Raw genomic sequence first — 17350 nt, forward strand, 5'->3', positions numbered from 1 at the left:
GATCCGCCAAACGAGCCGTCCAGGCGAACTGCACCAAGCGGCCGTGCTTTGGGCGCATTCCCCTCTTCCTCCCCTTCCCCGAACGAGTCTGAGAGCCCTTGTCCGTGAAAGTAAGTAAGGCCGTTAAGGTTCTCCACTGTATCCCTTTTCTATAACTATTGTACATTTGTGAATAAATCCTGTGGTTTGTTTCCAACCTGGCCGTCTTCATCCTTTCACCATTGGCCTGGCATTGCACGAGTTAAAACTGCTCGATTGGGTTCATAGTGTTAACGGCACGAGTTCCACGATGCACAAACCGCTCGGGCGTTAAAGACCAGCGTGACTCATGCAAGGTTCAGCCCCCGTATCATGGCTGCGTGTGTCGAAGGTACTCGGGTCGTGACCGTTAACCCTTCCACGCGTTAGCTGCAGGCTCAGCGGCTGGAATTGCCCAGGAATCCGTCCACCATGAGTATAGTGTGGGGGTGGCCTCGTGGACTCGAAGCTCGAGGGGGAGCAGGGCTTAACCCCCCCCCCCCCCCCCCCTCAGTCGGTCGACGAGCTCGAAATTCGCAACTTTATATTTATATATATTGTTACGGCCTGAATCACACCAGACCAAGCCTTCAATCACACGGTCTTTATTTATTTATTATCACACGAAAACATCTCTTCCTACACATAAAACAAAGAAGGGAGAAGAGAGGGAAAAACCCGAATAGGCCGGTCCAATTGTAGGCCGGTCCAAGGGTAGGCCGGTCCAAGGGTAGGCCGGTCCAAGGGTAGGCCGGTCCAAGGGTAGGCCCCGTAGTAGACCCCAAGGCAGGCCCAGTGGTTGGCCCCAGGGCAGGCCCAGCACAAGAGGGTAGGAGTAGGCAAGTTCACGAGTAGGCCCCAAGGCAAGCCCAGCAGTAGGCCCCAGTGCCGGCCCAGCAGTAGGCCCCAGTGCAGGCCCAGCACAAGAGGGTAGGAGTAGGCAAGTTCACGAGTAGGCCCCAAGGCAGCCCAGCAGTAGGCCCCAGGGCAGGCGGAGTTTAATCCAAGTCCACCGTCAGGTGCAGAGGTGGCTGCAGGGGTTGATCCGGTATAAGTCAACCTTCAGGTACCGAGGTGGTAGCAGGGGTTGATCCGGCATAAGTCAACCTTCGGGTACAGAGGTTTCTGCTGACAACTCGACGAGCACACGAAAAGGCACTCCGCCATGAGGTCTCTTCCAAAATGGCCCCTCTCCCCTCTGAATCACCTTCCTGGCCCCTCCCCTGCCCCACAGCCAATCATAGGATTTATACCCATGGACCAAACCACTTGGTCTAACTCACAGGGGGGTGTGGGGGAAGGAAGAAGAAAAAGGTCACAAACCGTAACTATATATATATACAGACTTGGCATTTAATATGGAATTTTTTTTTTTTCTTGACTTGGGTTTACTTTCTTAACTCAGTATATCAATCTGTTGAGTTTCTTTTGCACTTTGGTGATTTATTTGTTAAAAGAACCATGTCACTGATTGTCTGTCGCAGCAAGAAGTCAACAACAGGATTATATCACAGGTGGCGTGGCAAAATGTACGGACAGATGCATTTGATGACTTGCTTCACAGTCGGGTATACAAGGGTTATTGCGTTCTGTATTAGTGGAAAACAACTGCTGCACATCTCCAAAAGTTATTGCCGCTTCCTCTGGAGATGGTCCGTCAACTCGACAATGCTGTTTGTCATGGAGTGGTGGCTTTACGAAATTACGGCATGAAACGGCGTGCTATTGCTCGGCAGTATGGCATCACTCAAGGTCAGGTGTCAAAGATCCTGAAACGAAATGCTCAGAGGGGTGTCCCTACTCCAATACCGAGGCCAGGACGTCCCCGCAGAACCACAAGGAGGGATGATCGCCAGCTGCACCGGTTAGTCCACAATGGCCGTATCAAGTCAGCTAATCGGCTTAGGGCTGAGTGGCAGCAACTGACAAATGTGCCTGTATCCAGAAGGCTAGTCAACCAACGACTGGTTCAAGCAGGCTATCGTGCCAGGCGTCCCCTGAGAAAGCAACGCCTGACCAGACAACACCGCCAGCGCCGATTGCAGTGGGCCAGAGAGCACCGTCAATGGCAGCCAGGACACTGGAATCACGTGATCTTCAGTGACGAGTCTAGATTTCTGGTCTATCGTCAAGATGGCCGCGTCCGAGTGTGCAGACAAGTGCATGAAGCCTACAACAAAGATTGTATAGTGCCAAGAGTCCAAGCTGGAGGTGGTGGGGTGACCGTTTGGGCTGCTTTTCATGCAGGGGGCAAAACTGACCTGGTTGTTCTGAATGGAAACCTGAACCAGTTCAAGTACAGGGCAATTCTGGAAGAAACATTGCTTCCATTTTCTCGTGCAACCTTTCAAGGAAACTTTGTCTTCCAAGATGACAATGCACGGCCTCATCGTGCTCGCATGATCCAACACTTTCTTGCTGACCGTGGTGTAGAGCATATGGAGTGGCCTGCCATGTCCCCGGATATGAATCCGATAGAGAACTTGTGGGCAGAATTAACGCGTCAAATCGACCACTTGGACCAGCAGCCCACCTCTGTGCGTGAATTGCAGCAGGCTATTGTCACTGCATGGCAAGCGATTCCTGTCCAAACCGTGGCAAATCTCGTGAACAGCATGCCTCAACGTGTACATGCTCTCCTGAATGCTCGTGGGGGTTACACGAAGTACTGAACTGTAATTTTACTGTCCGTAATCCCAGTCGTAATTAAACTTTTGTTTTAGTTTAAAAAAAATTTGGCTAATGTGCAAAATCAAGAGATACTTCTGGAAAACGTACAGAAGTTTAACACAGTACTGTCCATGAATTGAGTTCGATATCAGTTTACATCACTTTCAAGGATCAATTTATTTGTTTTGAAATGTCAAATGTGGTTTTTGTTTCTTTTAAAGGTCACATTAACAAAATCTAGAATAATTTCAACATAATGCCAATGAACTTTTGGTTCTAAGACATCTTGAAAAGTAAGTTCACCCCCACAAAAAAAATATTCCATATTGAATGCCAAGTCTGTGTATATATATATATATATATATATATATATATTGTTACGGACCGCGGATAAGATGTTAATTTGCCGAGGGGATGGCGCCGCGGCCCGAACCGTTAACAATGACTAGACCCGATTCTGAACGTTGGCCAAATCGTGCCACAGATATTCAATGAGGAAAAAGACAAAGATGACGGATGTGAAGAAGAAGACAAAAAGGGTTTGAAATACGAATAGGATTTATTTGCTATTTACAATCAAAAGAAACCAAGGAGGAGGAAGAATAAGAAAATAAAGCAGAAAGAGGGACGGACCAGAAGGACACAGTGAAAATTCTAGCTTGTCTATTACAGTCTTAATTAACCCAGGGACAGAACAAACAAAGACAGACTCACATGGGGAATTGCAGAGTGGATTGGCTGGAAGGAGGAATGGGAAGGCCCAGGCCACTGCAGGCGTCAAGGTCCCGCTCCAGGAGTCGACTCGCGTTCTTGGCGGGAAAGCCTTCGTGTGCAGCGGCGCGTATTGTTCACCACGAGCGGATGGGCGCTTCGTGCTGGACTCCGGGCTCTTCAGCTCCACTTTAATGCCACTTAATGCCACACTCAACTCGTCCTCCTCCAACGCCACTCTCTTTCTTCATCGACCCTTCCTCCTTCAACAACAACTGTACTTTTAGCCACCAACCACCAACCAACTCCTCACCACCGACAACCAACTACTAACCACTGTCCTGACGCATGCGCACGCACTTTATATCGCCCCCCGGTGATCCAGCCGCCGGCCGCTTGGACACGCCCATCGGTGAGCTCGCCTCGGCCCTGATTGGTCACGAGGGCTCACCGACCCCACCCTTAGAGTGGGGGTAGATATAAAGGATTAATGATATAAATTAATTAATTAAAAATTAATGACAAGGACCAACCTTGTCCCCGCCGCTGGGCCGACTCCTCCCACCTTTGGCTCCGAGACGACCTCGTGGCTCATGGAGTCTTGGAGCGAAAACAACAACCCACAGCTGCAGCAGAATTCAGCGAACCGCTCAATGCAGTTGGCAATTGAGGAAAGGGGAATGTGCAGGGAATCTACCTTGTCTGAATTCGGTGCAATGGAGTATTAATTAATGGAAGACAAATCCTTAGCCTAATACACAGAATAGGGAAATAACTACCAACAAGGAGGAAATCTATGATTGGCTAACCGTGATTGTTTATGACCTAACTACGGGACGCCCTTTGACCTTTATACACAACTGGAGGCAGGAGGGTCCACAATAAAGCAATAAAAAAAACACAATAAAAAAACACAATCCTCATATCCACAACAATATATATACATACATATATATGTATGTAGTAAATAATTTTCTTTTTCATCCTACTCATTCCTCATGTTTCACAAAATCTTATCAGATGCAGTTATTACGCATTCAAAGTTTTTATTTCACAACTTCTATGATAAAAATTTCTGCATTTAATGATTCAAAGTTTTTGTCTGTATTTGGTTTTTCTCCTTTTTGGCACCTTATTTAGCTTTTGTCTAGTGACTGACTCAACGATGTATCCAATCACAAAAGCTGATATTTGCATAGGATGTGTATGTGTCACACTCGCCTATAACAGTCTGGGCTTGAACCCTGTCCCAGGTATAAACTGACATCCTATGGTTTCACAGGCAGAGTGATTCATCAATGTGTGTGCCTTCCATGTTGAACTTGGCACCCCGTCGACCAGCATATGTTGTTGGGCATTAAATATTAAAAAGAAAATCAACGTCCTTCGCGAAGAGTAGACGAGCTATCACCGGCACCCTGAACAAATTCCAAATTCCTGCTCTAATCTACTGATAGGTAGGCAATGGCAAACCACCCAGTATAACCATTGCCAAGATACTGCTTTGGCAATACTGAACCTTCCTACGGGTACAGCACCCAGAAATGTGTACATTTTTATTACAGCCTTTTCCATCATGCTGAATCATTGCAATTCTGAAATTTTGGGATGCGGTTGCTGATGAATGTTCCTGATTATTTATATGCGTGTGAAATTGAAATTTTGAAATTGTAACAAATTGAAATTGTAACGAATTTGAGAAAGTATAACGAATGTGAGAATTATGGTTTTGTTGTGTGTAAATGTCACCCTCCGTAATGTAAAGAAAGGTCGAAGCTCGTCCTCTTAGTTAATTCAATAAACATACACGCAGGGCACCATATATCCTTTTAAATAGTTATTCCCTTATTCTATGTAGTTTAAGGCTGTGTTTCCCAATAGTCGACTCTCCATTGCACCGAATTAAATAAGAGTAGGTCCCATCTGCAAAGTGTCAGGTTTGGATGGTTTTCGCCGCAAAATGGACTCCATTGGCCCGCGGTCGGTTTGGAGAAGAAAGGCGTGTCTCCGCACCTCGTCACAGAAAGGAGGAGTGAGTCGGCCCCGCTCAACCAACCCAGCACGAAGGGGTTTGGCTTGAGCGGGCGGAGAGAGAACGATCTGGGAGGTTCGCGAAGGTTCAAGGGTTGGGCTTATATAACCCGCGGGAGACGCCCCCACCTCAGATGAGCTACGGAGATGAGCAGATGAGTCCAAGCAGCTGAGATACGTGCTGCGCTGCAGAGGAGATACAGACCGAGGCAATGCAAGGAGCGCGCGACGCAGCAGTGCGTAAAGAGTAACTTCGCCCGCGCAGTTTGGAACCGCGGGAGTTCGCACGACCGCGGCTCGGCTTTTTGACGGCGGTGCCTTCCGGCCCGACCGTGCCCAGTCCCCGCTGAACCTTCCTTGCCTCTCAAAGCCATCCACTTTCAGCCATTCATTCCTGCCTGCATTTCCCCGTGTAAGTGTGATCGTTCGTTTGTCTTTCACGTTGTCCTGGGGTATTAATTAAGAGTGTAATAGGTAAGCTAGTGTTGCACTGTGTCTTCTTCTCCTGTAAATTACTTTCGTTATTCTTCCTTCTCCTTGGTTTCTTTCGTTGTGTAAATAGTAATTAATAGTAATAAATCCTGTTCTTCCTACTTTGTCCTCTTTCCTTCACATTCGGTCGCTTTAGAGGTTTCCCCATTGAGGGCCCGTGGCGCGATTCGGCCGACGAAGATCAATCGGGTCAGTCTTGGTAACCGGCTCACGGTGCAGTTCGCTTCGCTCGGCGCAACTTGTCCATTACGCTGCGACCGTGGGCAGGGGGAGTATTTCCTTGCGTACCGGTAGGTGCTGGTATTTAGGTCATAGGATGGTTGGGCCTAATACCCTACCCAGCGCTGACCGGGCGTGACGTCATACCCCCAGGACCACGTCGGTCAGTCATATAAACGAGGGGACTAATCCCCCCTTGGTAAGTGGGGAAGGCCGACGTTGGATTCCGCAACAATTGGTGTCTGGGAGTGAGATTCGAGGCCTGAACCAAATTTTTAAACATCAAAAAAAAATTTGGTCAAAATTTGGAGCGGCCGAAATTTTGTATAAGATCCTAAATTTAAAACTCGTGCCATGGACAATCAAGGCGATCGGATGCAGGTGGGTGAGTTAGAAGGGGGGGTAGAATCGACCCAGGACCTCGGGGAAATGTATATGGGGGAAATGGAGGAGGAGAGCAATGGTAATGTGGTTGTGGGGGGATCAGGTGCACAAAATGGTGCCCTCGCGCACGTGGTTGTAGGGACACAAAATGGCGCCCTCACGCACGTGGTTGTAGGGACACAAAATGGCGCTTCGCACGTGGTCGCGGCAGCCGAGCCCGAGATACCAGGGTACATGCGATTTTTTTATGGACCAATTAATGGCAAAAGTCGACGAAAGGGGGGAGACATTGAAAAAAATGGGTGAGCAATTAGAAAATCGAATGGAGCAGCACATGGGAAACCAACTCGGAGGGTTGGAAAACAGAATGGGGGAGCGGCTCGGAAGCAAATTGGAGGGACTCGGAAGCAGATTGGAGGGACTCGGAAGCAAATTTGAGGGACTCGGAAGCAAATTTGAGGGATTCGGAAGCGGATTAGGGGACAAACTGGGGGGCATAGTTGGCCAAGCCAAAGAAATTAATGAGGGGTTGGCGAGGGGACAAGCCGCATATGAGGTGAGGGAAGCCGAGAGGGAGGTTGACCGCAGGTTGGGCGGGAGGAGCACACGGGTGCACGACGAGGTAACGCGGGTCGAGGAGCGCTGGTTGAGCGAGGAGGAGAAAAGCGCGGGTAAAATGACTGGTATAGAGATCGCGACCCGGGGTTTGGGGCAGCCGGCGACCGCTGAGGTAGAGGGAATTTTATTAAAGCCAACGGTCGTCGAGGTGAACAAAGAAATTATGGGAATTGAAATTGGAGAGACCGGGGGCTTAGAAAAGCACTCGCGGCAGGGAGGAATGGATTGTGCACAAAGTCTAAGTTCACATCCTGATGCCGTACTTGCTAATCCTTATAAAGATTTGCAGGTGCACATGGAGAGGAGGATCCCAAAGGTGAGACGGGCTGTATATGGTGCTAAGAGGTTTTTCGGCAGAGTGTTTGGCGCGAAGAGAATTGTCGCGCGATTGGGATCGATATGGCACCCGGGCGTTGGTGAAGGGTCCCGTGTGAGTAAAAATGGCACGCGTGTGAGGAAAAAGTGTGCGTCAAAGAGTGAGCGTGTTATAAAGTATGGGAGTGATACCGAGTGCGAGCGGGAATGCACGTCGGGGTGTACGGAGTGTGACACAGGGAGTGAGAGCGATACGGAGTGTACGTGCGAGGGTGAGTGTGACATGGAGCGTAAGGTGGTGGTGGAACGTGGGCGAGGAAGCACACCTGAGTTGGTTGTGGCGCGGGTGTGGGAGAGCCCATCGGAGCGCGTTAGTGGGTGGATGCAAGAGTGCACGCCCATGGTGAGTGGTACGGAGTACGTACCGAGTGAGGAGAGTGCACAAGACAGTGCGTGAGGTGTGTTAAGGAAGTGTGCGAATGGCGAGTGTGCGCGAGAGGTGTGGTGTGTAACAGGGAGTGCGGTGGTGGAATGGACGGAGTGTGTGGGATGCACTGGAGGCGCCGAGACGCTGGGTTTTGTGAGTGTGAAAAGGGTCGCGTGTGCATGTGGGCATGCAAGTGAAGCATCGACGTTGAACGGGGGTAGCGTTTAGAGTGACGGATAGCCGACGCGGGCGCTCGGTGCGCGACGCGCTTTGTTGGATGTGAAGCTTCACGCGGATCGATGCTGCGTCGCCCCGCTTCGGAGCGTCGCACTCGATTCGGGCCGGGTCCCGCACTGAACGGTCGGAGCCGCGTCAGAGCGGCGATCGGCGCGATTCAGGGGGAGGGGAGCCGGGTCGGACCTTCGCCCCCTGGCGGGGACGGGGTTCCGACCGGGTGAGCCTAGGTCATCGGGTCGGAGACCGCAAGGTTCCGAGCCGCGATGATGCGTGGAATCTCGGCCCGAGCATGCCTCCTCCCCAGAGTCGTGAATGCCGGACGGATCCAACTGCAGGCGACCAAACCACCCGAATTCATTGCTCGGCTTTGCGAAGCCGAGTTTTAATGATGTGACAACGCACCGAGGCTCAGATATAGCGGACTGTAATGATGATAGTGTTTTTGATCCAAAATTTAGAATAGTGAATAGAATTGGCTGAAATTTGATGGGCCAAATTGGTAGTGAGAGATGCCCGTTGTGGTGGGATGGCAACTCTGCCATCTCTCACACCGGGGGCAAAGGAGCACTAGTTATGGGGTTTATGGCAGTGAAAACTAGCCCGGGAGGGTTAGGATAATGATAGGGATCTCGAGAAGATGACCATAGGTAACGGTAAGGTTAGTAGTGACTTTGAACAGGTAGTGGGGACATAGAGAGGGTAGTTGGATGATAACAACGAGGGAGCGCAATAGTTTAAAGGGGCGATGGGGAAGCGCGAGTTTTAGCAGGGCACCAGGTAGATTAGATGATGCCGTATGTGTGAGTATTGATATCGAGCTAATGAGGAATTGCGAGGCAATGCTCGGGAGAGATGTGTGTATGAGCGTGGGAAAATCTGGGTGCCTGAGGCAATGGTTTTGAGAATCGAAAGTGTATGGAGCAGTGCATGAGTGAGTAATTGGTGATTGAGTGTTGTGTTGACCAAATGGTCCAGGGAGGAAGGAGGGTGCAGGAAGCACCAGGAGTGATTGCACAGGTGTGCAACTGAACAGGTGTATGGAGTATGGAATATATGGAGTATGGAATGGATGGTATGGAGTGAGTATGGTGGAAACTGTGGAGTGGAGTGGATGGTGCGAAGGTGTGAAAGGAGGATGGACCCCATCACGAATACCCGGGGAGGGTAGTTTAAGAGTTAGGTAGAGGGTACAGGTAAATTGTGGTTGGATATTGGCATCTGTGGTGCGTGTGGAAGAATGGAGTTTGGATGGGTGCATTAGTGACGTGGAAATGGCTGGGCGTGTGGCCTGTTAGTGTGTGTAGTTGGTTGAGCACTCCACCACTGTGAGGATGTCGGCCAGGTGAGGCCGCAGGTGGGCTCTGGGAGCCGGTAGGGTTGTGGATGGGGCCCGAGGATCCGGAGGACTGACCCGGGTAGCCCAGTGCCAGAGGGCACCGAGTGGGGAGAGCGCCAGAGGGCCTTCCCCAGGTAGATAGGTTAGGTTAAGGAGCAGGTAAGCTCGGAGGCAACTACAGTGGTGGAGGTGTGCAGGTGGGTAGACCTGCTGGGAGAGCCACACGACCCAGTCCTGAAATTGTGCAAAGGCACAGGGAGTTGAATCGGGGGAGTGAGACCCCAAATTGATGAAGCACCACAGTTTGGTCAATGGGAATTTGGTTCTTAAAACCGCATAGAGTAAGTTGGCCAATGGTTTTGCAGGGAAAGACCCCGGGTAGTGTAAAGTGTGTTAATGTCATTTAGAAGGTAGATAGGGTTGAGATCTCCTCGCACCATCTCCATCCACTCACCTGAGGTAACGATGGTACTCCACACCATGCCAGGTTTGATTATTTTGATTGTGCAAATGTTTGGAATGTGAGACGCATCATGACGTGGGTGTGACATTGTGCTTCGTGTTCCATCTCTCCCTCCTTATGAGGATTGATGATGAATTGGTGATGGCAAATTTTGGTTAGAGGGATTGTGGTGACGAATTTGGTATAGGGGAAATATGGGGAAGACGTGACGGTAGTGACGAATTTGTAATGTGTAAATTGTTGTAAATATGGGGTAAGGGCAAGGGTAGTGTAGGTCACATGTGGGGGGGGGGGGGCGTACGGTAGGGACGAGCTTTCTCACTTCGCTCTCCGTACGCACCTCATCTTGCATTGCCTTGTTGATGTGTACCCTTGTGACCATACCCCTCGCTCACCTGTCTTCTTCCCCCCCCCCCCCCCCCTTTGTCTCGCACCCGAGGACTGTGCTCTCTGGGCACTGCGAGGAGCGTGCGGGGAGGTCGCCTTGTGTGCCAGGACTCTCGCAACCAGCATGCATTGCATTGATGTACCACTTTATGGACCGCTGTTCTGTGGCCAAGTACCACTTGATGGACCCCAGGTTCTGGGGCAGGGCACCTCTGCTGGGGACCAGCCATAGTGGCCAGGTAATCTTGCTTGCAGACCTGGGTAAGGTGGCACCTATGCCCAACAGGTGGACCATCCTTAGTTTGCCCCTGTGGCCCTAAATAAAAAATGGACACTTTGTGCTTTTTATAGTTCAAATAGGCCGCATGAAGAGAGAAAACATCGGGAAGAACATCGGCCCAGCAGAGAAGAGGAAGACCACCACCAGTTGTTTTTTTGTGTTTATTACAAACTGTAATGACTGTGCACTGGTTGGTGCTTTTGGTGCATTTGGTGCTTTTGGTGCTTATGGTACTGGTGCGTCGATGCAATGCGTGCTGTCTCCTCCCTCCCGACAGGAATTTCTTTTTGTTTCCCTGAAAAGAAAAAAAATCACAGGTCCTGGGTGCGTTGTAAATAAGGAATAACGTCACTGTAAATAATGCTCCCCACCGTAAATGTATAGTTTGAAAACCATTCCGCAATTCGGTTAGCTGTGGGTGCGAAACTGTTAGATAGAGTGCAATGGAGTAGCGGGACATATTTATTTGTGTTTTAAAATTGTCGCACTCAGGGTCCGGTTAATTGTAGAGGGAACTACACCTACGTGTCACACTAAAAGTAAAGTTTTATAGGCCCGAGAACGGGCCTGAAGGAAGGGGGGTGCAGTGTAACGAATTTGAGAACGTATAACGAATGTGAGAATTATGGTTTTGTTGTGTGTAAATGTCACCCTCCGTAATGTAAAGAAAGGTCGAAGCTCGTCCTCTTAGTTAATTCAATAAACATACATGCAGGGCACCATATATCCTTTTAAATAGTTATTCCCTTATTCTATGTAGTTTAAGGCTGTGTTTCCCAATAGTCGACTCTCCATTGCACCGAATTAAATAAGAGTAGGTCCCATCTGCAAAGTGTCAGGTTTGGATGGTTTTCGCCGCAAATGGACTCCATTGAGCATGCGGTCGGTTTGGAGAAGAAAGGCGTGTCTCCGCACCTCGTCACAGAAAGGAGGAGTGAGTCGGCCCCGCTCAACCAACCCAGCACGAAGGGGTTTGGCTTGAGCGGGCGGAGAGAGAACGATCTGGGAGGTTCGCGAAGGTTCAAGGGTGGGGCTTATATAACCCGCGGGAGACGCCCCCACCTCAGATGAGCTACGGAGATGAGCAGATGAGTCCAAGCAGCTGAGATACGTGCCGGGCTGCAGAGGAGATACGGACCGAGGCAACGCAAGGAGCGCGCGACGCAGCAGTGCGGAGAAAGGAACTTCGCCCGCGCAGTTTGGAACCGCGGGAGTTCGAACGACCGCGGCTCGGCTTTTTGACGGCGGTGCTTTCCGGCCCGACCGTGCCCAGTCCCCGCTGGACCTTCCTTGCCTCTCAAAGCCATCCACTTTCAGCCATTCATTCCTGCCTGCATTTCCCCGTGTAAGTGTGATCGTTCGTCTGTCTTTCACGTTGTCCTGGGGTATTAATTAAGAGTGTAATAGGTAAGCTAGTGTTGCACTGTGTCTTCTTCTCCTGTAAATTACTTTCGTTATTCTTCCTTCTCCTTGGTTTCTTTCGTTGTGTAAATAGTAATTAATAGTAATAAAGCCTGTTCTTCCGACTTTGTCCTCTTTCCTTCGCATTCGGTCGCTTTAGAGGTTTCCCCATTGAGGGCCCGTGGCGCGATTCGGCCGACGAAGATCAATCGGGTCAGTCTTGGTAACCGGCTCACGGTGCAGTTCGCTTCGCTCGGCGCAACTAGTCCATTACGCTGCGACCGTGGGCGGGGGAGTATTTCCTTGCGTACCGGTAGGTGCTGGTATTTAGGTCATAGGACGGTTGGGCCTAATACCCTACCCAGCGCAGACCGGGCGTGACATAATACCCCCAGGACCACGTCGGTCAGTCAAATAAACGAGGGGACTAATCCCCCCTTGGTAAGTGGGGAAGGCCGACGTTGGATTCCGCAACAATATGTATGTCGTAAATATTTTTCTTTTTCATCCTACTCATTCCTCATGTTTCACAAAATCTTATCAGATGCAGTTATTACGCATTCAAAGTTTTTATTTCACAACTTCTATGATAAAAATTTCTGTATTTAATGATTCAAAGTTTTTGTCTGTATTTGGTTTTTCTCCTTTTTGGCACCTTATTTAGCTTTTGTCGAGTGACTGACTCAGCGATGTATCCAATCACAAAAGCTGATATTTGCATAGGATGTCTATGTGTCACACTCGCCTATAACAGTCTGGGCTTGAACCCTGTCCCAGGTATAAACTGACATCCTAGAGTTTCACAGGCAGAGTGATTCATCAATGTGTGTGCCTTCCATGTTGAACTTGGCACCCCGTCGACCAGCATATGTTGTTGGGCATTAAATATTAAAAAGAAAATCAACGTCCTTCGCGAAGAGTAGACGAGCTATCACCGGCACCCTGAACAAATTCCAAATTCCTGCTCTAATCTACTGATGGGTAGGCAATGGCAAACCACCCAGTATAACCATTGCCAAGAAACTGCTTTGGCAATACTGAACCTTCCTACGGGCACAGCACCCAGAAATGTGTACATTTTTATTACCTCCTTTTCCATCATTCTGAATCATTGCAATTGTGGAATTTTGGGATGCGGTTGCTGATGAATGTCCCTGATTATTTATATGCGTGTGAAATTGTCCTTTGTTTCTCACGAACCTAGCACACCCGCATCACTTAAATCAACACCATGATTAAAAAAAGATCTGTAATCGTTATTCAAGGCAACTTTGGCCTCGATGCTAGACACAATTACTCATCTGTGAAGATGCACTCAGGGGAGGGGAAGTTATGGGGCGTAAATGGGAGAGGGCTGGAGGAAGTCAAATGTTCTGCCTTTATGATTGGGTGTCGATTTACAAATCTCCTTTAATTAAGAACATCAGGCAATGCTGAAGGAAAACATAATACGTGCCAGGGATTATTACCTCCACCACCAAAGGTGGATGGATGTTATGTTTTTACCCCTGTTTGTCCATTTGTTTGTTTGTTTGTTTGTGAACAAGATGTCTCAAAATGTTGTGGACGGATTCGGACGAAATTTAGCAAAGAGGTTGCTTATGTGACATATGTTTATGTGACAAGCACGATATTATTAGATTTTGGTGAAGATCCACATTCGGATTCGGCGACTAGAAATTTTTAAGTGATTCTTCACCATTGGGAGATCGGGCCAAAAACGATACATAGCAGGATATCTCAAAAAGTTGTACACGGATTTGGACTAAACTTGGTGGACCGGTTGTGTGTGTGACAAGGAAGAATCAATTCGATTTTGGTGAAGATCTGAATATGGATTCGGATATGAGAATTATTTAATTATTTAATTGGGACATAGGGCCAAAAACGATGCATCATAGCAGGATATCTCAAAACGTTACGGACGGATTTGGACGAAACTTGTTGGACATGTTGTGTGTGTGAAAAGGAAGAATTGATTCAATTTTGGTGAAGATTCAGATCCGGATCCGGCTGGTATAATTTTTTAAGTGATTTCTTCACCATTGGGTGATATGGCCAACCAGGTGGAGGTATGCTCTCTCCTAAGTGCCGTTCTCGTATGAAGTTTTGTTTGGGTGTGTTTGTTAGTTTGTCTGCACATAATGTGCTAACATAGGCCACAAACGCCACCTGGTGATAGCTAGTGTTGCACGTTATCTTTTTTTCAACCGAGTACATCCACAAAGTATGTTCAATAAAAATGTGAGTACAAACTAGACCGCGAGTACGTATGACTAGATTGTGAGTACGTCTATAAAATACATATGATTAGAACATGACGATATAAAATAAAACCGAAAAGATCTGTCTGTCCACTGGATAAGCATAACCTTACGTCACCTTGGTGGCCATATATTCTAGAAGTAGTTGGTGGACATTAAAGACCCTCAATGTGTCTTTCGCAAAGAGTAGGTGAGTTATCACCGGCACACGCGCGTACTTAACAAATTTAAAATACCTTCCCGAATCACCTTCAGTTAAAGTCATGCTTGAATGAATCAGTTAATGAAAGACTTGGGCGAAAACCTTCCCTCGACCTTACATTACAAGAATGTGGGAATAATTGGGGCCATTAAATACGTAGTACTAGTCCCTTTCAAGAGATATATAAAAAAATATTTTATTCATAACCTGCCATCAATATCTTGTTTTTATTCGAGAAACAAAACGAAGGAAGTTATTTCAAATTATACTTTACTAGCAACGGTACCCACGCTACGGGTGTGCTTCAAATGGGAGGTCCAAATGAAAAGGCAAAATATCAGAAATTGAAGGGTTTTTATTTTATTTTAAACGATTTATATAAACATCCGTTAAATCATATCACACGCAAATCATCAAAATCTAAACAGTATTTGTAGTATTTCAATTAAAAGCCACATCACATCGCGTGGATGATGGTGTGAAAGTAATACTTTCGGAGATTGACCTCAGGCTTCTCTTTTTCCACTCATTTGATTGGTCTATAATGGCTGAAATAAATCCCTTCCGCTAAAACCTGGCACAGGGACTACTTAATGGTTGTTTACCCGAGCATCCCCACGACAATAATGAGCACCCACAGTCACCGCAACAATGTGACAAATCCCAGAAGATCGCTTTAATTTATGCACGTCATAGTGCGTTAATTTATGCATTATCTGCACATGTGATGGTGCAAATTAAGCAGCGCAGAGCTAAATTCCAGTCTAAATTGGGAACGAGAAATGTGATTGGTGCTTACAAAAATGAAACACAATATGACATACCAGATAGATTTACTGTATCTTGAACATTGAAAATATAAGAAGATACGTTGTGAGCAGACCAATCAAGCTACGCTGAAGCTCTGTATTATCTACGCCATCTCGGAAAGCTTGAAACCAAAAACACAGGTCTTCTTATTGTCACGTGGCTCCTTTCGTGCAGACTATTTTGACTCCACAGACTATTTTGCGCCCCAGGCAAGGCTACTTGCCCAGGGTGCAGTCACCTGACAGGAGTAAATTCCCTGTCAGTGGATTAAGGGGGCTCACTCCTATTGAGAGGAGTGGTCCCAATTGTATGACCATGCATTGTGGCCCTTTGGGGGCATGATGCATGCGTTTGAATGACCATGTGCTTAAGCCTTGGGGTTGAGGCGCATGTGTAATGTTATTGGGACAGCCTTGTTGACGTTGTGCCTTGGCCATGGGGTCAAGGTGCACGTCCAAGGCTGTTCAAATGTTTGACTTTTTACCTTTTTTGAAGTAAAAAAGGCAGGCCTTCGAGCGGGCCCTAAAAGCTCCTTTCGTGCACACTTTTCTGAATCCTAATGGTTATATGAATGAGACATTTTATTATTCTTTTTAACTTACAGGAACTATGTCAAAAAACATTTTGACTGAGGTTTATTTTGACTTTGTTTGTGCCACAGGATGCCGTTTTAAAGATGTCACGTGACATGAATGAAGATCTCGGTAAATTGCTTTGGTTCCTGTGGCTTGTAAAACAACGGTAACATTGTCACTGGTGACAGGCTGACTGCTTTTATTTATTTATTTTTCAAAATTTGTATGTATGTGGTTGCTATGAATTTATGGTTTACCTTATCACTTCACCGTGTTGTTAGCTATACAGTGAACCGGCAGACTTTGAACATTTTCACTTTTCGCTTATCACTGTTTTCACCGCTTATCACTGTTTGGATTCAAAAACGTGGTTTGGAAGCACCAGGCATTGAAATCTCAAATCCATACATTTTTCTCTGTGGCTTTAAAGCATCTGTATCAAATTCAGGAGCAGACACATTCGTGGTGAGCATGATAGCCAATTATTTAATCGGCTGCCCACTGATTAGGAAGGGCATTAGGTGAGGGAAATACTTGGATTATATATATATATATATATATATATATATGGTGGTAGTGCAGATGATGCAACAAGAGGTGCTGAGATCGAGAGAGAGGAGAGTGGAGAAGGAAACTGATGGGGGAGAGTTGTTGTTTGTCAAAGAGGGCCAAGTGGTAAGAGGTGGAAAGAGGAGGAGGAGGTGGAAAGCAAGAGGGCTGTCAGATGCTTGTGATTGGAAGGTGATGGTGGACCTGAAGCCACAATTGGTATTCCCAGAGGAGATCTGTGTGACAATGTTCTGGCCTGACATTGTCATCTGGTCAGGTGCAACAAGACAGGTCATCTTATGGGAATTGTCCAGACCCTGAGAAGAGAACATGGAGGAGGTGCACGAGTGGAAGAGAGGAAAGTACAGTGAGCTGGAAGCAGAGTGTCGGGAGAAGGGTTGGCGAGTTTCTTGTCAGCCATTTGTGGTGGGGTGTAGAGGATATATTGGCAATTCCTTTTCTGCATTTCTTTCTCGGCTTGGAGTGTGTGGTACAGAAAGAAGGAGGATGTGTGACAAAGTGGTCCAGATTGCCTTGAAAGGCTCACTTTGGATATGGAGTAAGTTTATGGAGGCACGTCGAACGGTGTAGGTTTAGGTTGTGGGTTGTGGTTCATTTCAGCCAAAAGGGATAGTGACTGAGTGTGGAAGAAAAATGGAGATGTGTGTTTGTGTGTGTGTGTGTGTGTGTGTGTGTGTGTGTGTGTGTGTGTGTGTGTGTGTGTGTGTGTGTGTGTGTTTTGCAGGAGTGGGTGTGGTTTTGCTTGAATGTGTTTTTGTTTGAGTGGTGCATGTTGTAAGGGTAGGTGCTCGGTTGTTTTTTTTGTTTTTTTTGGTGTGTGAGTGAGTAGATGAGGGGCTGTGGATTGTGGGAGGGGAGGCGGTTTTGTTGATGTTGTATGTGTTCTCACTGGGTGGGGGTATGGATGCATCCAGGTGTAGCTGCTGCATGTGGAGGCGTA

General features: G+C 47.7%; 1 protein-coding gene across 1 annotated transcript in view; it reads left to right on the plus strand.

Annotated features, from left to right (window-relative positions):
* Positions 1 to 351: 351 nt before the first annotated feature.
* Positions 352 to 17350, plus strand: part of CDKN3 (cyclin dependent kinase inhibitor 3) — a 34668-nt gene continuing 17669 nt past the window's right edge. Inside the window, exon 1 of the mRNA XM_078766251.1 lies at positions 352 to 370. Within this exon, the coding sequence (XP_078622377.1) occupies positions 352 to 370 (19 nt within the window). The remainder of the gene's footprint in view (positions 371 to 17350) is intronic.

The sequence above is a fragment of the Myxine glutinosa genome, chromosome 12 (genome assembly GCF_964187855.1).
Source record: "Myxine glutinosa chromosome 12, kmMyxGlut1.1, whole genome shotgun sequence".
Taxonomy (NCBI): domain Eukaryota; kingdom Metazoa; phylum Chordata; class Myxini; order Myxiniformes; family Myxinidae; genus Myxine; species Myxine glutinosa.